The 22,143-nt window shown below is 58.6% G+C and overlaps 1 protein-coding gene across 9 annotated transcripts in view; it reads right to left on the bottom strand.

Annotated features, from left to right (window-relative positions):
- Positions 1–3,182: 3,182 nt before the first annotated feature.
- The window catches only part of COL16A1 (collagen type XVI alpha 1 chain), a 93,305-nt gene continuing 74,344 nt past the window's right edge, over positions 3,183–22,143 (bottom strand). For 8 of the 9 annotated variants that reach the window (XM_074976121.1, XM_074976120.1, XM_074976117.1 and 5 more), the window contains 20 exons: positions 20,238–20,291; positions 19,920–19,964; positions 19,335–19,388; positions 18,884–18,919; positions 17,727–17,789; positions 16,417–16,488; positions 15,232–15,285; positions 14,892–14,936; positions 14,359–14,403; positions 13,134–13,187; positions 12,614–12,667; positions 12,013–12,063; positions 11,343–11,432; positions 10,749–10,784; positions 9,287–9,331; positions 8,976–9,164; positions 8,477–8,543; positions 6,456–6,632; positions 6,081–6,158; positions 3,183–4,703 (listed from right to left, as the gene is read on the bottom strand). In XM_074976121.1, the coding sequence (XP_074832222.1) occupies positions 4,501–4,703; positions 6,081–6,158; positions 6,456–6,632; positions 8,477–8,543; positions 8,976–9,164; positions 9,287–9,331; positions 10,749–10,784; positions 11,343–11,432; positions 12,013–12,063; positions 12,614–12,667; positions 13,134–13,187; positions 14,359–14,403; positions 14,892–14,936; positions 15,232–15,285; positions 16,417–16,488; positions 17,727–17,789; positions 18,884–18,919; positions 19,335–19,388; positions 19,920–19,964; positions 20,238–20,291 (1,512 nt within the window). In that variant the 3' untranslated portion in view covers positions 3,183–4,500. Of the gene's footprint in view, positions 4,704–6,080; positions 6,159–6,455; positions 6,633–8,476; positions 8,544–8,975; positions 9,165–9,286; positions 9,332–9,351; positions 9,501–10,748; positions 10,785–11,342; positions 11,433–12,012; positions 12,064–12,613; positions 12,668–13,133; positions 13,188–14,358; positions 14,404–14,891; positions 14,937–15,231; positions 15,286–16,416; positions 16,489–17,726; positions 17,790–18,883; positions 18,920–19,334; positions 19,389–19,919; positions 19,965–20,237; positions 20,292–22,143 lie in introns of those variants that run through there. The other variant, XM_074976123.1, reaches the window with a different exon arrangement.

Consider the following 22,143-nt stretch of genomic DNA (forward strand, 5'->3'; position numbering starts at 1 on the left):
TGAGCCTCTGTTAAAAAACAATATTGAGCAGCTGGAGTCTTTTTGTTTATCTTCATGTGGTTCAGATGTGCATGGGGAGAGGTGACCCACACAAACACACACTCCCACGTGCCTCTCTCACACAGGGCTGGGGTAACTGACTGACCTGACTCAGCCCTCCCTGCCCAGTGCTCGCCACTGTCTACTCCAGGGGTGGCCAACCCACAGCTCTCTGAGCCTTTCGGTGCGGCTCCTCAGAGCCGTGTGCCGGGGGTGCCGTACCTGCTCGGCGCATGCACCTCACCGCTTGGCGGGAGACGCACGGGGTGGCTCCAGTGGTGGCCGGCCTTTATGGAGACCAGCCGGAGCTGGGGGATCCTGACTCTGGGAAAGGGGCAGGGCATTTGTTTATAGTGGGGGCGGGGGGAGCCTGGAAACCAGCCCCTGGGAGCTGCACTGATTGCGCTGGGGGTGGGGGCAGTGTGAAAAGTCCTCCACGTTGGCGCCTGGCCCAGAGAGGCCTATGGCCTTAAGAGCTGGACACTCCGCACCGTGAACAGGGGCAGGGCAGGCTGGAAGCCTCCCTGGGGGTCCCACTGGGCTGTGGCTAAAGCCTGCATCTGACACCCCAACCCCCTCCTGCCTGCCATGTTCCTGCCCTAGGTCACCTCCCAAACCCTTAGGTCATAACCCAAGCTCTCTGCACCCCTCCCCCCAGGCCAAAATCCTCTCCTGCACCCAGAACCGCCCCCCCCAACCCTGCACCCCAGTCCCCTGCCCCAGGTCACCACCCCTCCTTCACCCAAACTCCCCCTCAGACCCCAGCCCCTCTCCTGCACTGCACTTCCCTCCCTTCTGCACCCAGCCTCCACCCCAGCCCCTGCACCCCTCCACAGAAAAGGGCGTTTGCCAAACCCTGGGAGTTCCCCCACACAGAATTATCGCCCACCCCTGAGCTGGGGGTGGATCGTGCTTGTGAGGAGACTCCCTAGACAACACTTTACCTTCGTGTCGGCAATCGTATAGCGTGGGAGGGACTGTGGCAAATCTCTACTGAGCGAGAATAAATGCAGGCCCAGTTCAAACTCTAATGCTAAATCGATAGGCTTAATGGAGGAGGCAGGGCTGGTTTGCTTTCTAGAATGGGTTGCCTGGTCCAAAGGCATAAAAAGGGATCGTAGGTCAGGCCAGGTTTTTGCAGTGCAGCAGAAGTGTCCCGCATCTCATGGCACCGCTTTTTGGTACCAGCTGCGAGGGGGCTCAGAGTTAGTGTTCGGTGGAGCAAGTTGAGCTTTCTATAAGGGACGGCTTGCATGAACATCCCTCCCTTCGGAGCAATACTTCTACCGACCTGTCCATCCAGCCAGCCCCATCCACCCCTTCTATCCATCCATCTATCCAGCACCATCCACTCTATCCATCCAGCCAGCCAGCCAGCCAGCCAGCCAGCCCCATCCACCCCATCCGTCCATCCATCCAGCACCATCCACTCTATCCATCCAGCCAGCCAGCCCCATCCACCCCTATCTGTCCATCCATCCAGCACCATCCATCCCTTCTATCTACCCATCCAGCCAGCCCCATCCACCCCTTCTATCCATCCAGCCAGCCAGCCCCATCCACTCTATCCATCCATCCATCCAGCCCCATCCACTCTATCCATCCATCCATCCAGCCCCATCCACTCTATCCATCCATCCAGCCAGCCCCATTCACCCCTTCTATCCATCCATCCAGCCAGCCCCATCCACCCCTTCTATCCATCCAGCCAGACAGCCCCATCCACTCTATCCATCCATCCAGCCCCATCCATCCCTTCTATCTATCCATCCATCCAGCACCAACCACTCTATCCAGCCAGCCAGCCAGCCAGCCCCATCCACCCCTTCTGTCTGTCTATCCAGCTAGCCCATCCACCCTTTGTATCTATCTAATCGAGTGCACAGCAACCGTTATCACCTCGTGGCACACCGTACTCATTAGAATTTCACAGCACACCCAATATATATAACCCCGTCCCTTCCCCTTTTCCAGAACCACCCGCCCTGTTCTGCTCTCACTCAAAGCTGGCGACTCACCAGAGCTGCCGCCGCCGCCATGTGCTTCTCACCAAGCCGTGGGGCGTGCGCGCAGACAGCACTCCCAGCTCCGAGGCACAGGAAACGTCGCTCCATGGCACGCCGGTTGCAGAGCACTGAGCTAATCTATGGCTGTGCTTAGACCGGGGTTGCTACTTTGGGCTACAAATGGATCCCGCAATAACAACGCCACGGCTTTTCCCCGTGCTAGAAACAGCAGCCCTACTCCGAGTGCAGTACTGTGGTTCTGTTACCCTTCCGCATGAGAAGGGTCACAGACCCTTCGAAATAGGCCCTTATTTCCAACTTTGGTGCTGTTTGGAGGACATCAAGCTGGAAATAAAGTATCTCAAAATAATTTATGCAATCTGCATTGCGTGAATTGCATAGATTATTCCAAGTTATCACTGCCAGTCTGAACACAGCCCATCCCTCCACCCATCCATCCCTGTGCACTCTTGTCCTTTGTATCTATTGAGCTGGAGGTGAAACAAGCTCAATGGTTACCTAGAAAGGCTGGTCTCACAGGATCTCTGGTACCACAGAACTAAGATGCATCAGCTGGCTCCCCAAGAGAGGTCAGCCTTGTGGTTAAGGCACTTGACTAGCACTCACAAGGTCTAGGTTGAATTTCTGACTCCACCAGGGCTTCTCTGCATCTGCTTGGTCAGGTCACAGTCTCTCTGTGCTTCCAACCCACGTCATAAGAGAAGGATAAGTGAATTCATTATGAAGCACGCAAATCTATGGCCATAAGGGCCTGTAAGCATCTGGCACTCATCTGATGAAGCGGGTCTTTGCCCATGAAAGCTTAGGCTCCAAAATATGTTAGTCTATAAGGTGCCACAGGACTTCTTGTTTCTGGTATTCAAAAGATTTTCAGACGTTTCATAGACATCAGATCGTCCGCTGAGAATACAAATGATGATGGATCTCCCAGCTGTGAGCTCCATCCACTTTTAGTGCCTCCTCTGCCATCCTAGCGAGGGGCTAGTTTTATCTATGCTGAGGGGAGGACATAGTAAAGAATTTCAGCTGTTATAGTCTCAAAGATGATGTCCAAAAATGCTCAAGATATATATAATTTTTTTTCCTTAAAAAACGCAGACAAAGCTTGGGCAGGAATGTTTTATTATCTGTTTGTTCACCAGATTCAACCTGCTTCAAAGAGGAAACAACTCTTCCTCTTGCGTACAGCCTGAAAAGTGGTAATGGACGATGCAGACGTAGTTTAATGTTTGGAAATGGCTCTGACACTTGGCACGCCCGTCCTGGCGTTTGAGTTAGACACTTGTTTTCCCACCAAACGAAAACGCTGGGCTTTGAGTTCAAGGCCAGCAGGACTGTAAAGTGCTCTGCTTTCTGGCTAAGGGAAGATGTAAGGGGCTGCTGCAGATCTTATAAAGTGTCTTGTTGATCCAACTTGATTGGTCTTATTTTTCCCCATAATGACTCTGTGCGGAGTCATTTGTACAACTTTCCCATGCAAGAGAAGCATTGGTACTGTGCATCTGATGAAGTCTTTCACCACGAAAGCTCATGCTCCAATAGATCTGTTAGCCTATAAGATGCCACAGGACTTCTCGTTGTTTTTGGGGATACAGACTAACCCAGCTACCCTTCTGATAATTGGTAACTTTGGACAAGAAGAGGGGAGACAGCATGTGTTCCCTGTAAGCTGAGCGCTAGGGCAGCCACCCAGCTGATTAGCAGAGCCCCCACAGCCAGCTGTGCGTGTTTCTACTGGTGGTGCACATCCACACATGCCTTGGTACCCATAAAATTTATTCCACACAGAGATGGAAACATTAGAGGGAACATGGCTGACAGCACGTGTGACGCTGACATGTTACAAATGAAAGGAGCAGCAGCGCGTGCAGTGAGACACAAATGAAAGGACCGGGGCAGGCAGAGGAAGAGTTGGCTCAAGCATGTCTATGGGGCTATGTCATTTCACACATGATATGGAGTCGTGCCTGAAGTTTCCACCACATAACAGCTGAGTCTGCTCCAAGGTGTGACTGATGGCAAAGTACCGAACAGCTAATAATTAATTCAAAAGGCAGACGGAGTGAGAGAAGACACAGAGGTGCAGAGCTGGTCAGGGTGATGCGCACCAAAGGCACCGTCATGAAATGTATTTTGGCTGATCGCAGCTGGCAGTGTCCAGTTCCCTTTGCAAATGCAGGAAGAGACACACACACACACACACTCTTGCGCGCGCGCACGCACACGCACGCACACGCACACACACACTCGCGCGCGCGCACGCGCACGCACACGCACACGCACACGCACACACGCTGTCACAAAAGACGGAACTCCACTGGAAACCGAAAGGAAAAAATATTAACAGCAATACAAAAAATTCACGACCAGTTGCAAGGCCCGAGCGTTGGTCATTCCCAATGGAGTCCGTTCTGAAAACGCCCTACAGGTCTGCTCAGCCTAGAGGTCCTTTCATGTTTTTGGGCTGATACATGGGATCTTCCATGGGCATCATGCCGAAGCAGTCGGAAGGGTTACAATGTCCAGTCTTGCCCGGCTGCCCTGTAGCTCCTGGTGGTCCAGGCACGCCGGGGATGCCTTGCTGTCCCACAGGCCCAGGTGGACCCAGCTTGCCATAACCGGGCGGCCCCTGGGGTCCTGAAGAGGAGGAACAAGAGGAAGGGAAAAGAGGAGCTAAGAAGGCTGATTTTGCAAAGCCAAACCCAGATGCTTGGCTGGCTGGCTCTTGCTCTGTGCTCAGGGTCTGGGGGTCAGCAACCCCACAGGGGTGCCAAGAGCAGCATGTGAACTGATTTTCAATGGCACACGAGGCGGGAGCTCAGCCCTGCCCTGCCTCTCCCATGCAGCCGGGGACTTGCTCAAAGCCAGGCTGCCTGTGGAGTAATGAAAGACCAGCTAACGCTGCCAACCACCACCCAACCGGTAAAGCTCTGCACCTTCATTCATTTATGAATGAAGCCGTTGTCAGGAGGACTATTAGTGACTTGAAAAAGTATCACTGGCCCTTGGACGATCCATAGGAGGTCAAAAGGTCAAATTTCAGCATGCTGCCTCAGAAAGTTCACTAACCCCCAGTCTAACAGGTTGGCAGGTCAGACTGGCAGTGAGCTTGTGGGGACGGTGGGTTTTGCCTTCCTCTGCAGCACGGGAGTGCAGGTCACTGGCCTTCACACTCAATCATTTCCCTGACATTGTAGCGGCCTCAGGCACTGGACACTCGGCCCCTCCCATTCTCAGCCTGTGGCACATAACAGATGTGGGTTGCGACAGGTTGGACTAGGGGATCTGGTGATCCCTTCCTGACTGAAACTCCACGATGTAGTTGTGATGAAATGGGGTGAGGATTTTATTTCCTGGTGGTGCCTCAGTTTTCTTGGGCACAGCATCAGTGCATAGTGGTGAGGGAAGTTTCAGCGTGAGGACTTCTCACAGGTAGGTAATGGCCCTCCCTGCACTTTGTAACCTGGGCAACCAGGTGACATCTTTCTTCCCCAGGAAACAGGACAGAGGAAGGATGAGGGGCCTGGCTGGTGTGAATTGGAACTGGGCTGTGGAGTGGGGCAGTCTGGGCTGGCTAGAGAGGGAGGAAGGGGGCCAGGGCCTGGCTCAGGGACCCCTCTGGGCCCCTCTCCCCAGGATGGATGGTACTGACGGCTCCTGGTTCCTGTGCTGACAAGTCTGTTCTACGCTGTGTCCCTGTTGACCAATAACCCGTCTGCTCTCCCTGCCGAATGAGAGTCATCCCTGCCTGCAGATGGGGCGCAGGGCCTGGGAAGCCCCCACTCCATGACAGTGGTTAAATCCGGCCCACCCCAGTTCAGAGGGTTTGGATGGAAAAGCTTCTGTTAGAGAATCTCCCTCTGTCGTTGGGGAAGCTGAAGCAGGAGGTGATTTCTCCCTGAAGCTCTATGTGGCTACTACACCCCTCACCCCCAGCCCCCGACCTTCAGCCCTGCAGCAACAAGCTAATGAGCTGAACCCCATTGTGTTACGTGCAAGGTGAAGGGCTCTTACCGGGTGCCCCCGGTGGGCCGGTTTCTCCCATGAGGCCAATGCCGTGCTCTCCCTTCTCTCCCTTGGCGCCCGGCTCCCCTGGAACGTGAGAAAGCTGTGAGACTCCAGCCGCAGAGAGGGAGGAAAGGACAATTGCACAGGGCTGAGCATGAAAGCGAGCATGTGCCAGGCCAGCTGCTAGGCCTAACCACACGCCTTGGCTGACAGGAGCCCCCTGAGGCCAGCGGCTTGGGGGTAACCTGAATCTGCTTTGCCATCATGCCTGTTGCCACCAGGCCATTAAAAATCTCTCACCCGTGGAGGCTGCTGCCAGAAGGCAGCACAGATGTCAGGGACTGGGGAAGCCAATGGTGGGATTCCAGGAGAACAACTTACCTCTCATTCCTGGCACACCTTGCTGCCCTTCTCTGCCGATCTGCCCGGGTAACCCTGGGGATCCAGGAGCCCCTGGCCGCCCCGGCAATCCGTCTTTACCAGGGGGACCTGGCCGTCCGGGGGAGGCAGCCATCTCCACTGGGAACTGCATCCTGGAGGCGTAGTACACCATCCTCTCTGCGGGGGCAGACAAAGGGAGATAGACAGGAGTTATCAACCCCAAACTCTGCCTTTGGGGGTGTCGCATCCTCTCAACTATTGGGCCTGGGATACAGTCAGGCCAGAGGGCTACTGGAGAGTAGCTGAAGGGAACTATAGAAGACACAGATTAAATAGGTCCCTGTCAGAGGTGGAAAAAATACCCCAAAAGTTACTTGAGTAAATGTGCAGCTGCTGGCAGGGGATGGGACACGACGTGCTTAAGTACAACTTAGTGGTGTCCCTCCAGAAAACTACTTGAGTAAAAGTAAACACACGTGTCACATCTAGATTGTACTTAAGAATCCAGAAGTTAAAGCAGGTGCATTTTTACTCAAGTAACTTTTTGGATCCTTTCCCACCTCTGGTCCCTGTTGCCAGGGTAAACTAACAGAGACTAACCCAGAACTAGAAGGAACTTGCTGGAATCAATCAGGGCAATCAAGCCAATTAAAGCAGCTGGAGTCAATTCAGATGTTTCCAGAGTCAAGTGAATCAGATTAATCAGAACAAAGTGGAGTCAAAGTGGAGACTGATTCAAAGGGGTTCCTATTCTGTTGGCTCAGTGGGTGAAAGGAGATGAGGAGCAGAGGGGCTGTGGAGGATCTGGGAGGCGCAAACACAAGCAGATGCCAGGAAGAAGAACCGGCGGTTAAGGAAGTTGCTGGGGGGGTCTGTGTGGAAGTGGCCCCAGGAATCGTAGCTGTCACACAGTGGTTATTGGAGACAATGGCAGGCAGCTGCTTTCATGAGGTCTGTGGGCTGGAGCCCAAACAAGAGGTTGGGTTGTGGTGGAGTGGGGGATACCTGTGTGCATGTGAGTCGCTCACAGAGGGTGTGAGTCTCCTGCTGAGGGTAACCTTGACGACCAGGTAACACCTTTGTACTGGAGACAAAGGAGGAGGTGGAGCCTGAGGAGTCTGAATTGGAACTGGGAGTTGGAAGCAGTTAGTCTGGGCTGAGAGAGAGCAAGACCAAGGAGGGGGCAAGACCCCGGCTTTGGGGGCCCCTTGGGGCCTCCTCTCCCCAGCATGGATTTGACCGGCTGTCTCTGCCTGCTGTGCTGACCCCTCTGTACGACGCTGTGTCCTGTTGGCTAATAAACCCGCTGTTCTCCTGCTGAGTGAGAGTCACTCCTGCCTGCAGATGGGGTGCAGAGCTTGGGGGACCCCGAACCCCATCACGTGGATCTTGGTCCCCGCCACCCACTTCCCATTTCAGCACAGGAACAGGACTGGTTGTGGGTAAAGGGGTTTGTCCTGCCCTGTATTACTTGGAGGAGGCCACAAAGACTATGGAATTTGGGTCCCCTACTTTCCCCTTGCTGGCCAATCATGACAGCAGCTCACCAAACAGCGAGCTGGTGCCCTAGAGGAAGTGCCAAAACTGAAGCCTGCAGTGAGCTTCTAAGGCACGGAGGAGCGTGGGACGCCCCCAGGCTGAGGTGGAGCTGTGTCACAGGGCTCATCTGAAAACCCTTCAGGGTCTTGAAGCGAACGGGAGACGGCAGCTCAGGAAGTGACAGCTGGCTCAAGGAAGGCAGCAGATCATTGGCGGGAAGTGGGACCCTGGGCCATGCCCCCAAGGGCTCTGGGCAGGAATGCTCATCCAGAGCCTCAGCTCCTAACTCGGCATGCTGTACCCACGGGCATGCTAAGCTGATCTCCATGGGAAGGAGGAAGGGCCACGGGGACCCCGCTGGGATTTGAACACAGGTGTCCAGAGTCGGCCACGTCTCTTTCAGCCAGACTGCACCAAGGACTAAGCCGCTGGCGGCAGCTCCACCCAGCCCCTCAGCCCGCCGCTCCCTGCGCACCGCTCACCGTCAAACATCTTGCTCAGCTCTTGCCGGATGAACCGCTTGATTTCATCGTAATTCACCAAGTCTCCCTAGAGAGAGGGGAAGGGAAAAACCACAAAGCAAAGCTCAGCCTGGGACAAGGCACCAGGGTGACCTGCCTCCCCCAGGACCCCACAGGGAGTCAGTAGCAGAGCTAGGAATGGAACACAAGAGTCCAGACATGCAGGGCCAGAGTGTGGATCCTCGTTCAGGCTGTTTTATTCTGTGGCTTCCCTCCCCCACCAGGGCTGCCTCCATTTCCTTCCATCCGGGGCAGAATAAATTTTGTTCTGTGCACCAAAGCATGGGTGGATGTGCACCACCCATAGAGACACATGGTGCCAGCTGTGGGTAGTGCTGGGCGCTCTGCTAATCAGCTGGATGGCACCTGAATCTCACCAGGGAGACTGCCCAAGTGCTCAGCTTACAGGGAATCCTGCCCCTGCCCCAACAGCAGGCACTTACCCCTTCTCCCTCCTTACCATGGTGCCTGGGAGTCCTGGAGTCCCGGGGCTGCCAGCAGGTCCTGGGGAACCTGGCTGGCCTCTCTCCCCTGGAGGGCCTCGTGGTCCCACGGGGCCCATGGTGCCACTTTTCCCTGGCCCTCCAGGCATGCCAGCTCTGCCTCTCTCTCCAGGGTTCCCTCTCTCCCCTGGAGTGCCAGGTTCACCCTGGAACACAGGAAGAAGCCAGACACACTCAGAGGCAGAAATCTCTTCCTTTTCCCACCCAGACAGCAGACGGGCGTCTCCCAGCAGCACAGCATCAAGAAGCAAAGCCAACCTGTTCTTACCTTCTGGCCAGCTGGCCCCGAGGGTCCCGGCTTCCCCAGCGGGCCCTAGGAGGAAGCAGAAGGGAGCAGTGATCACCAGAAGAAGTGACAATCTGCTTTGAAATGGCATCTAGACCTAGGGCCGGTTGCCCCTGCCCATCTTGGTGTGAACGGGATTTGCCGGACAGGCAGCTGTGGCTGGGGAGGGCTGTCCTGGGCTCTGAGGATCAGGAAGCTTAAAGTGAAACAAAAAAGAGGTGTCTGAAGAGCTGCAGCCGATCTGGCCCAGCCACTTGTGTTGGGGACTTTGCCTCCCCTTGGGCAGCTGGAGGCCACACCTGCGTCCAAGACAGCAGGGCCAGAAGCGATCATTTCTGACCTCCAGGGCCTGAGTAGCACAAGCCAGAGACTCACCCCCACTGCCCTTCCACAGTCACTCCAGCGTCCCTGTCTTGTGCTTTTACTCATGATCTGTTTGCAGCTCCCTCCTCCTCTCACGCCCAAGAGCCTGAAGCTGCTGACTGAGGCCCTGACTGGATCCCAGCCTCCTTAGACCAGCCCTGCCTGGGGGCGGGAAGCAGAGCTGCAGAACAGGGAGGTTGGCTGTGGCCAACACCTGGTAGACTAGGAACCATTATGCTTGCTGGGATGTTGACTTTTATCTTCCACGGACCGGCCTCTAGCTCCTATCTGAAGAGTCAGGCACGCTAAGGCCCTGCCTCTCCACATCACTGGTACAGGTTGCACCTCCCTGGACTGACACCCTCAGGACCTCAGTGGTCCTGAACAAGGCATTTGGCTGGACCAGGAGAGGTTAACGCCCTCAATCCCTGGCTGCCCCACACTGGCCCTCCAGCTGTGGATCCCCAGTCCTCTGGCTCCAGCCCCAGCGCTCCAGCCCTGCTCTTGCTGTCCCCAGGGGACTTCCAGGTGGTTACTCTCCTGTCCCGACTCTCTGGTCCAGGAGCATCCCTGGTCCTGCCAGAGGAGGGATGTTGCTGGACTAGAGTGCCAGTTTTAGGAGGAGCAACCTGACCACCCTTCCCAAGATGCTGTGGGGTGACACCAGGGAATTGTCACTTCCTCCACTCTGATGGCAAAGCAGGAAGTCCCGCCTTCCAGGAATCCTGGGAGGGGACACTGTCCTTACAAGAGGGTGGGTCTTGGTCCCCACCACCCACTTCCCACTGCTCCGTGAGAGTGGGCAGTGCAGGAACCTTTGCGGCGAGGGGTTCAGCTCTACATCACCAAAGTGTGCCAGGTTGGTGCAGCTGAGGGAAAGCCAGGCCCCAGCATTGGCCCCTAGGCTGTAGTTATTTATCCTCAGCTGGGCATCTATGGCGTGTCAGCCTCAGTGGGCTGCCGATGCTCAGTGATGTGCTGGGAGAAGTGGGGGAGGCAGCAGGGAATACAGTGGGGACCTGCGGAACTCACTGCTGCAGGACCGAGAGCGCATGAGGGGAAGAGCCACCCATCACAATACCTCTTTCCCAGCTGCTCCGTCCGCACCCATCTCGCCCTGCAAAATCAAAGCAGGAAGTGTGAAATAGCCCTGAGCCCTCCTTGCTCCATCACACGCAACCCCCACGCTCCCAAGGAAAGGGACCTGGAACCCAAACCCGCCAGGGATGCAGTGGCTGAGAACGCGTCTTGGGCCCAGGCCCCGTCAGCACTCTGCGAGGGCTGGCACTGTGCACCACGAGTAAAGGATTCACCATGCATGACGGGGAGGTCCCCAGGGCAGCTCCGGCAGAGCCTCCACCAGGAGGGCTCATGGTCCATGTGCTGTTGTACGGATGGAGGGATAGTGCCAAATCCACACTGCACCCAGCACGCACAGGCCAGGCAGAACGGGCTAAACCTGGTGGAGTGGCTACCAGCTTGCCACAACTGGCAAATCTGGCGCCGGCTAGAGGAACTCGGCCACCTCTGAGCAGGGCAGTGCCCACCAGGCAGGTCCAACAGGGGCTTATTGTCCAGTGTCTAAGCCCCTCTGCACCTCCCCCCAATACTGTGTGCTCCAGGCTCCAGCATCTCTCTTTTGTGTGTGCCAGCTGCACTGCCATGCAGTACTCACGGGTGGTCCAGGGTGGCCCGGTGGCCCAGGCTGTCCAGGCATCCCTGCGAGACCTCTGTCCCCCGGAGAGCCCCTCTCGCCCTTCAGTCCCTGGAGAACGGGGGAAAGGAGAGACAGCCAGTTTCAGCATTCAAGAGCAAGAACAAAGCCACCAGCAGAGGGTTAAAGCGCCCAGGTGTGGACCCAGACACTTGAACTTGCGCTCGTGGTAAGACTGGGAGCTCGACTGTTGATCTGAGCACCCAAATGGATGCCCTAATTGGAAACACTATCCCCTCGCCCGTCCCCGGAGCCAGCCCAGGCTGGAGAATTGGATCCTGCATCGGATCCCAGCCCGCCTTCCAAGTCCCACTGGCCACGCTGGCTCCTGCACGTGGCCCTGGCTCGGCCTGGCACAGCTTGGCGTGTCGCCTTCTGCCCAGTGCTGCTTGGCAAAAGCCAGCTCAGCTGGTGCTGCAAGGCTGGGCGTGCACGGCCTCTGCCTGGGTGATGCCGGCCGAACAAGGCTAGTCACAAGAGCCAGGCAAGACCCCATGTGGGGGGGGGTGTCACGTGTCCCGTCTGACCTGCGCTGGACCCCACTTTGGGTAGTATGGGGCTGTCTGACACTAAACATGCCCCTTGGGATCTGTGCCAGCAGAGGCGCCCCTGGGGTTGGGGCAGTGCTTACCATTCCTGTGAGTCCGGCTGGGCCTGGCTGGCCGGGGCTTCCTGGAGGACCCTAACGAGCGAGAAGAAATTGGGACATTTTAATACAGGAGCAACCTGGATGCAGCGGCTGTAGCCAGCCCCAGGAAAAGGCCGATTAGGTCCTGCCCGCTCAGGCAGTGCTACCATGGCCGAGCACAAGGCAGACTGTGGACTGCCCACGAAACCCATCACAGGACAGAGTAAAAGAGCCGTGGCCAGACTAGCCCAAGCATCCTCCCGGCCCTCACCAGCCTTCTGGGCACTCTGCCCTGTCGGCCAGTGTTGCTTGCTTGCCCAGGGCAAGTCAGTTTATGTAGGGGCAAGCAAAATACCAGCCCCTACAGTGCCTCCTGCTGGGTGAGGCTGGGGCTGCAGTGGCTGAGAGCTTCCCCCAAGCAAGCCCTTGAAGTGCAGGCTGCTGGAATTGGCACTGGGGAGGGCTCCCCTCCAGTGCCTCCTGCTGGGGGAGGCTGGTGCTGGCACGAGCTCCTGTCTCTGGGGTCCCCCCCATCGGTGTTGGCTTAAACTGCACTGTTAGGCCATTGTTGCCTCTTCTCAACAAAAGCAAAAGTTCAACTTACTACATGGCCTGGAGGCCCCTGTCGGCCTTGGGGTCCCATCGGACCAGGATCCCCCTGCAAAAGATGGCAATAATGCACCAAGCGAGCTCGGTGGTAGCCACTCCCAGTTGCTCTGTGTGCAAGAGCATGAGAAGTGCTGGTGGGGCGCAAGGCCCCTTCCCTGAGAGCCTGGCGGGGGGTTGCACTGCTGGAGTTCCGTGCTCCAGGCCAGACCGTCAGCTGCTGTGACCCAGCGCCTTTGCCCACAGACAGCCCGGCTCTGTGGTGATGGCTGCCGAGAGAGGCTCCCAGGATGAGCCTCCGTTGCAGCTAAACGCCCGTGACCGGCTCACGTCAGCGCACTTGGACTACGGGCCGTTGAACTGGGCTAGGGCTGGTGCCTGAGCCCTGGGGCCCTGCGAGGGAAAGGGGCTTGCGACCAGCGGACAGAACCAGAAGCCGGGCTGGGCCTCACATACAGGTTGGCTGGTGCCGCATTGTGCTTTGAACACCCACGGCCGTCGGTGCTGGACTGACTCACCTCTGCCCCCGGCCGGCCCGCACTTCCGGGAGGCCCAGGTTTGCCACAGTCACCCTAGAAGGAAGAATGCACAACCAGGAGCATCAGGCAGATGGAGAGGTTGGGATTGGTGGGGGTGTGTGTGTCTGGGCTGCAGGGGATTGTTAGCCCAGATCCAGTCCCTCGGCCAGCCCCGCTGGCATCCTGCCCCTCTCAGTGCTGGGGAAGGCAATAGCTCCTGTTACATGTGCCAGCCTCATGGCCAACAACCATCACGTCCTCAGCTTGTGCTGCTGCCAACAAGCTAGCTCCCCAGCTGCTGACATCAAGAGACCTGTGCCAGCTTATTCCAGCTGGGGGTGAGGCCCTCTGGGGGCACTAAAGATCAGAAAATTATCCAGCTCACTATTTTTTCCCCTTCTTGGTGGAGGCAGAGCTCAGAGGTTTGAGCATTGGCCTGCTAAACCCAGGGTTGTGAGCTCAATCCTTGAGGGGGCCATTTAGGGATTGGGGCAAATAGATGTCAGGGATGGTGCTTGGTCCTGCTGAGAGGGCAGGGAACTGGACGTGATGACCTCCTGAGGCCCCTTCCAGCTCCAGCAGATGTGTATCTCCAATTATAAAAATCCCAGCCAGGAAGCACCCAGCTTCTCCTGCCATCTGGCCACACAGCCCAGCAATGAAAACGGGGGCAATGGCCCGGCTGGGCCCACTGGGGGATCCCCCACTGGGGCCGTGCATCACAGCCCAGTCGTGGTCCAGCTACAAGGCGGGCAAGTGACACTCCATCCCTGACAGCCGCCTGGCTCCTGCACTGGGAGGGGGCTTGCGTGGATGAATGCTGAGTGCTGCTGGAGGCTGTACCTGCTTCTCTGTCCCAGGAGGGGGTGGGGAGACTTCTGGGGTGTACTAGCGTCGAACAAGGCTCCCGGAGAATGATGAGCCAAACGGCCCAGGCAGCAAACACACTGCACGACCCTCCCACAGCTCCTCAAGTACCCCCTGCGGCAGCCCTGGGCAGGGGGACAAGCCCTCTGGTGCCACACAGGTGACATTCGCCCCAGTGGCACCCCTGCAAGGGGGGGAAGTCGGCCCTGCTGCACTCCACGAAAGCCGGCAACTGGCTCCACCGGGGCCAGAACGTCCCCTAAGGGCTTAGACAGGCGCCAGCTGTCTCCAATCCCAAAGTGGAGGGGTCCCCCGCAGCGGCGGCTCGACGGATCCCGGAGGCAGCAAACCCACTTACCTTCTGGCCTGGGAGACCTGGGTGGCCTGGTTTCCCCTTGAAGCCCTGGCAGGGAGAAGGAGTGAAGAATTATCTCTAGCTTCCAGCGAGCAGGGTCTTCCCGGCAGGCTCTGGGCGCTCCCCAGGCCACGCTTGGGCACCCCCCACACCAGAGGCCACGGCCAAGGCGCTCGCCTGGTCGTAACTGGGGATTCCCTGGAAGGGGACAAGGGCAGGCAGAGCTCCAGGTCCTGACCACTGACCTCGAGCTGCCGGCTGAGATGGCAACACTTTCACCAGCTCTGCAGTCCAGCACATTCCCCCCCAGACCCCGCTCGCAAGCCCTGGCTCCCTCCTCAGCAGCAGGGGTGCTGCCTGCTGGGGGGAATTCGAGGAAAGTCCAGCTACCGGTTAAGCTCCCACCATCTGAATCTTTATCGGGACTCCGGCAGGCCCGTTGCCTGGGGAGTCAGCTGCACGAGAGGGGCTGGGGGTCAGGGTGAGAGTCTGGGAGGGGGACCAGAGGACTGTTCAGGAATCCAGGCACCACTTACCGGAAGCCCCATCATTCCCGGGGGCCCCGCAGGACCCGAGTCACCCTATGGAAAGAGGCAAAGCACACAGAATTAGGGGGGTGACGGCAAGAGGCTTCCAGTCCGGTTAGCATCCTCCTGGGAGAGAAGCCAGATCCCCGCTTTCTGAGGAGCAGGAGAGCCTCTTCCTCGGCTCCCCCTCCCAGATGGCCAACCACTCAGGGCAAAGGCCAAGTTCACCCTGTTCGGGATTCTGTCCCAGCCCCGGACCAGGCAGAGCAGCCGGTCAGTGAGTCCTTGGGGCCCAGTTCTGAGCAGAACTGTGAGAACAGAGGTAGGAAACCCCGTCCTGTTTTCTTACCCGCATCCCCGGCTTCCCGTCCTTGCCGTCCAGGCCTTCCAAGCCGGGTGGGCCCTGTGACACCCCAGAAAGCAAGACCAAGAATGAGAGAGGGTGTCGGAGGCCTGTGCAGTCACACCAGCCTGCTCACGGCCCTGACTGGCTGAGCTCAGCCATGGCACGCTCATACTAAGACAATGACGCTCTAAGGGAACACCAGAGCTCCAGGCAGATGTATCCCTCACCTGCCATCTGGACTGTAACCCTGGAGCACCTGAGTCACAACTGTTCATCTGTAACAGTGTCCAGACATCAACCAGTAGCTGCTCCACCCACCATGCCCACCGGGGCAGGGATGGAACACATGCCCATCTGAGCTCTAACCGGGCTGTCCTTGCAGGAGGTAATGGAGAACTTCTGCCTTAGTGCTTATATCCAGGGAGGAGAGGTTGGCACAGCCAGATCTGGAGCAGGCTGGACATCCCAGCCAGCAACGGGCAGCAGGACAGGAGTGCATTACAACAGCAAGTGCGGGTGCAGGGTGGCCAGTAAACAAGGGACCCATTGGGTGGATAGACATGATCCACCCCCATCCCAGTACTTATCTCCCTGGTTCCAACCAAGGCCAATCCGTCCTCGGAGTCTCAGATTTTAAGGCTAGAAGAGACCATTACGCCCATCGAATCTGATCGCCTGCACTGCCCGAGCTGAGAATCTCCCCGCCCCCACCCCTGGCCTTACATCCAACCCACCAGCTCCTGCCTGGGCGAGACCATAGCCCTGTGTTGGAAGAACAGGCTCCGTTTCAGAACCAGACCCGAGATTCTGGTCCCAGGCGTCTGGGTTCAACAGAAAGCTGCTGGGGCCTCCCCCCGTCTGTGCCCCAGGACAGGGTGCGGGACAGCTGTGCAATGAAACGGGCTGATGAGACCTTCTCCAATGACCGCTCATGACGAGACAGTCATGGAGCAGCACATGGGTGATACCAGCAAGTGCTCAAGAGAGCAGCTGGCAAGAGCCCCGACTCCGGATCCCAGCTCTATCCTGGCTCCGACTGGATAGCTCATGCAGCCCCCAGATTTGCTTTGGGCCTCAGGGGACATGTCCCCCTCCCCGTGCTTTCCCTCTCCCCATGGCGTGGAACCCCCAAGACCTGCTCCCAGCACAGCGCCCCGCCCTCTCCATGCAGCCGGGGGTTGTACTCGCCTGTATGCCAGGAGGCCCTGGGGGCCCCATGGGCCCTGGCATCCCCGTGGGGCCGCGCATCCCTTCACTGCCCTGCAAGAGTCAGAGAGAGAGAGCAATGAACCTGCCACCCTCTGCCACGCAGCGGCACTGGGACAGAGAGCCAAGGAGTGGGCGCCCGCAGCCACGGCTAGAGGCTCCTCAGAGACTCCCCTAGCTCCTGGCTTCTCCATGCACCAGGAGCCAGGTGGGGAAGGAAGCTGAATCTCCTGGGAGCAGCCAGGGCAGGGCCCGTTCACACTAGGAGCGACACCTGCCTCTTGCTAAGGAGCTGGTGCCTGGGTGCCCCAGCCTTGCGCCCGGCATGCTGCTGATGAGCCCAGCCATGTGCCCAGCACACTCCACACCTTGCATTTCCCCTGCAATTCCTCCTTCCTCCTCTCCTGCAGGGGAAGTAGCAGCGCTGCTGGGCAGGTACAGGTAGCTGGGACCTGTCAGCACTCCCAGGACACTCCTGTTCTCTCCCGGCCCTGTTAGCGCCTCACGTAGCTTTAGCCTCTGCAGGGCAGAGCGCCCGGGGGCCCTTTGGCATGAGTTCGTGGCCCAGAACCCACAGGGCCGGCCCCTGTGTCCTCCCAGCACGTGCCTGGCTGTGGCACAGGGCTCGGCTCACACGCCGTTTGTGCCAGGTACCGTCCTAACCTCTTCCGAATCCCCCAGGCCCTGGGGTGGGGGTTGCAACTCAGGAGCTTCTCCCAGAGAGGTCCCCGAGGCTGTGACCTCTGCTGTCGGGATGTCTGCAACCTGGGTGCAAACTGTCTCTGAACAGCTGCTATGCCCCTCTCCTTCCACCTGTCTTCCGCAGAGTGCCAACAGAGCCCCGAGCATGCCCCAGCGCCTCTCCCCCCACCCCAGGCAGCAGGGAGGAGCTGGGGGCTTGCCCGAGCTCACAGAACTGCGGGTGCCTTGTTGAACAGGGGGGATCATTAGGGATGCGCTGGCTGGAGAAGCATCTCTGAGGAGCAGGCCCCTGGATCAGATCCTCTCGGGATAGGCCCAGCCAGACCAGCCCTCCCTGGCCTCCTACCTTCGAAAGCTCCCGCGCTGAGCTAACAAAGTGGGTAAAACTCAGCTGGTTTCACAAGGACACAGACACATGCCGGCCTGAGTGGAGCCAGATCCCAGCACCTCACCAGCCGCAGGCACCTCTTTCCAGGGCTGCCGTGTTCTGAGACCTCCCTGGGCAAGGACCCCTGGCAAGCCCTGGGGGGAGAGAACCCCCCTGCCCCTTGGGATGTCCAGCATGGCAGCTCCCTCCTTGCAGCACTCACCTTCTCTGCTGCAGGGCCTGGTGGCCCGGCCGGTCCGGCCTTCCCCGGGAAACCAGGAGGGCCCTAAAACAAGAAGAGCTTTGCAATCTTTGCGGGGCGAATCAAGTTGCTCGGCATGGGGGTCCGGAATGAGAGGCACCAGGCTGGACGCTGACGCAGGAAGAGCCTCCAGCCCCCGCTGACTATTCCAGCCCCCTCTGGTGCGCTCAGGTGCCCTGGAAGTGTGTTAGCAACAAGCTGAATCTACAGCTCCCCTAGCCCCAGTGGCGGGTGACAAGGGGCTGTTTCAGTCAGGCCCAGACAACGCAACGCGCTTTTTGCAAGCGCAGCCCACTTACAAGAGCCACAGCCACGCTCCGTGGGCACGGCCCCTGCGAACTCTGCATGGCAGCTGCCACGGAACACATCTGCAGCTAGCACAGTGCTGCTCCTAATACGGACGGGGCTAGTGACAACTGAAGTACAAGCCAGAAGAAAACACTTCCGGCCCAGGAGCTTTTCTGCCTATGCTTCTGCCCTGCTTCCTGCCTGTGCCTGTCCTGGCTCCAGCGAGGAGGCTCTGTCCCATAATGAATGTACAGACAAAGCACCTTTCCCCAGCACCCGCCTTAATTCCTGGCTGTAAATCCTCACACCCGGTAGCTCCCCTGATAAGCAGCCAAGGAGGGTTTGGTGCCTCTATTGTCTCATGAAATGCGCCCAGGAAATAACGTCCATATCCCCCTCACCCCCCGGCTCGCCCTGCCTCTGCAAAGCCAGCACCAGTCAGCACACAGTGCTTTCGTACTTCCCCACAATGCTCCACTCTGGCTCCCTGAGCTCATTATGACCTACACGAGCACCTCCGCCCATGTGAGTGGCGAACAGGGTTCCCTCTATTTTTTTTTTCCATCCGTGGGTGGAATAAATTTTGTTATGTACACCAAGGTAGGTGCAGACGTGAACCACCAATAGAAACCCTCGCTCCTGGCTGTGGGTGCTCTGCTAATCAGTTGGGTAGAGCCTGAATCTCTCCTGGGGGGCTGCCCAGGTGCTCAGTTTACAGGGAACACCGGGGACGAGCACACCCCTCCTGAGGCGGCGCTTCTTCTCTGCCAGGTGAAACGTGTCTGAACTGAGCCCCTTGGTGCTGGAAACGACCCTGGGGATGTACTTACGGGTGGCCCTGGGAAGCCTGGCTGCCCCTGAAATCCCTGTGAATGGAAGAAGAGATCAAGTCATTGGTTTAAAGTGCACCCTTGCTCCAGGGGCAGCTGAAGTCAGCGTCCCCTAGCACAGGCGGCTCTTTAGGCCCCGTATGAGACCGTCCAGGGTGGTTCCCTGCAGGAGCTGGGGTCTCCAGGCAGTGTCCACAGCCTCTCCCAGACTCCCTCTTGGAACGGAGCCAGCACCCGCTTCACAGCGGGAGGCCTGAGCACCGGGCAGGCTGTTGGAACAGCAGGCAGGCAGCCAAGCCGCTGCACAGCTGCCTTCCCTACGGCAGAGCCCTGCTGGCACCGGGCAGCCAGGCCACAAAGCAGGGGCAGCCAGGCCACCCTCTCCCTGCCACACTGCCAACAAATCCTCCTCCCGCGAGGGGATGGGGCAAAGAAAGCCAGAGGACCTCACCTGATCGCCCTTCTCCCCCGAGCTGCCCTGGGCGCCGCGCTCTCCTCTTGGACCCTGCCGGGGAGACAGATCAGAAGAGCTGTACAGGCTGAACCTCCCTCATCTGGCAACATCCGTAATCCAGCCAGATTTGAGCGAGCTGGACAACCATCTACCACGGGGGCGGCCAAGTTCCCCAGAGTCCCATAACGTTTGCTACACCCACCAGTCCTGGCGCTCAGTGGTCTGTGCTGTTACTGAGCTGTAATCTACCCCTCGATGCCTTCTAAGAGCCAGCCAGCCGTGGCAGTGCTGGAAAGGTGCCAGACAACATTGACCTCCCGTGGTCCAGCAAATTCTCTCCTTTGGCTCCGGGCAGGTCCCGGGGCTGCTGGATTAGTTTCCGTGCAGCTCCTGGGACACACAGCCAAGGTGGGGCCAAGCCAGCCAGTCATCCAGCGCCTCCCCCTCTGCAATGCACCCAAGAACCCTCTTCCCGCCACACCCGTCAGCCAAGGACAGACCCGACCAGCCAGCGGCACCAGTGGGAGCGGGACTGGGCCCTTCAAAGCAGCTTTAACAGAGAGATCTTAGCTGGGAACTTACTGCAGGCCCCGCAGGGCCTGGGACGCCATCGGAGCCGGGCGGGCCCTGGGGAGACAGCAAGGGAACGAGCATGAGCTGTGGAGGGGAGAGACGCACGACAAGCGAGCCCTGGCTGGCGCTAGGCGCCCGGAGGGTGGCTCGGCACAGTGCTGGCACTGTTGGCGGATGCCAGGGACCCAGGAGGCTGCAGGCCGCTCACCCTCCCCAGGGCCTGACGATGAGCGGGGTTAGATGCCCACACACCCAGGCCCAGCCGCCAGGCTCCTGTCCTAGCGGGAGCCCTGCCCCCCAGGGGTGCGGAGCAGGTGGTGCACTCACCGATTCCCCTTTCTCTCCGGGGGGTCCCACGTAGCCACGCTCTCCTTTGCTGCCCTGGGTGAGAAGCGGGGTGCGGGGGGAGGGAAATGAGCTTTGCCAGCAGCTGCAGGGGCTGGGGAACCCCCTGCGCTCAGCCGGGGCTGGTACCCGTTGGAGGTGGCTGATGGCGGAAGAGGGGAGCTGGTGGCTGCTGTTAATCAGCACCTCTCCCATGTCTCCTCCTTGGCGGGGGCATGAGGAAATCCAGCGACCCCCAGCGACCGTGACCCCAGGCTCACCCTATAGATCAGCACAGCCCTGCCGGATTGTACCCCCGCAGCCCAGCTTGCCCCGGCAGGCTGTGCTCTGCTGTGGCCCTACTCTGCCTGGGCTCCCCACCCTCAGCGGCATGTACCGCCCCGACCCCCTGCTCTCACATCCTTGGCATAACTGGGCCCACGGGGTGGACTCCATGGGTGTCTCGGGGCTGGAGCACCCACAGGGAAAAGTCAATGGGTGCTCAGCACCCGATGGCAGCCAAGCTCCACCTTGGCCTCCCAGCCCTCGGGCGGCCCCACTCACCAACTCTTCCCAAGCACCGCGAACAGCTGATTGGCGGCATTCAGGAAGCTCAGAGCGGGGGGGCGGGGAGAGGCTCACTCAGTGGGGCAGGGGTGGGGAACAGAATGGAGCAGAGGAAGGGGTCAAGCGTCCCCTGGCTAGAGGGGAAGTCGCTGCCTACGATCGGGTCTGTAAACGGACCCTACTGGTGAGCTCGGCTGACCAAAGCGAGGAAACGTTCATCAGATGTTCCAACCCTCCCCGCCACCACGTGGTGACGGGAAAAGGTGGAGAAATGAGCGCGAGGGCCCTGACCCAAACAAGAAGGCCTCCCGAGGGGACCTACTGACTGTGCCAGGGCAAACACCCAGCAGGGCCAGAGACCTAGAGACCCAGATTGGTGTCTGAGCTGGGGTGGGCACACGTCACCTCAGGGGAGGCTCTCATGATGGGCCGTACAAGTCCGACCTCAGAGCAGGGCAAAGGGGGGAAGCTCAGATCGTTCTGGGCTGGATGCTGGAGGGAAGGAGGCAGACAGGACAGGCACCATTCTCGCTGAGAACAGGATACGGACCCTGCCTACGGAGATCCGAGGCCCCTGTGCTGGCTGAGACCCCCTGTGACTGACGCAGCCCCAGGAACCAACCTGTGCTGGGGAGCCTGCGACCCCAAAGCCTCCTGGTGGAGTTGGGAGGGTCCAGGCACCCTTACCTGGGTCACCAGCCCCCCCCTCACTGGAGGCCCCCGGGATATAGGCCAGTGTTTCCTAAACTATGTACCATGCAACACTGGCGTTCCACGGACAACTCGCAGGTGCCACGGCGGCGTAGCACCCAGCAGTGCCCTGCAGCGCAGGGAGATGCCTTGTGGCATTAAAACCCGCTGGGTGTTGGGGGCAGTTGTTGCTGGTTTTGATTTTTTTTATTTTGTCTGACAATTTTTTTTCTTTGAGAACGTTTTCAGAGGTGTTTCGGAAAAAGTATTATCGTTTGGTGTTCCAGGGTCTCCAAAAGTTTAACGCACACTGGTATCGGCGACAAGGCCACATTGGCCTATAGCCAAGGGCCACGCTATGGACTCTGGATACTGGGCCACGCTGCCCCAGGGCTATTACCTCAGCCTGGGGCCTTTGATCCTGGGGTTTGAGACAGACACACAGACTTAGCAGTGGAGTCCACCCCCGTGTGAACCCCCTGTTTTGGGATGGGGAGGCCATACCCTGCCAGGGGGCCCAAAGCAAGGCCCGACGGTTGGAGAGAAGGACAGGCTATTCCAGCAATCCCTTAAGGGAGACACTTTGGGAATTAAAATTGGCTCTTGGAGCAAACGTCACATCTCCTGGGACCCCGGAGCTTCTACACGCCAA

Source organism: Carettochelys insculpta, chromosome 24 (genome assembly GCF_033958435.1).
Source record: "Carettochelys insculpta isolate YL-2023 chromosome 24, ASM3395843v1, whole genome shotgun sequence".
Lineage (NCBI taxonomy): Eukaryota > Metazoa > Chordata > Testudines > Carettochelyidae > Carettochelys > Carettochelys insculpta.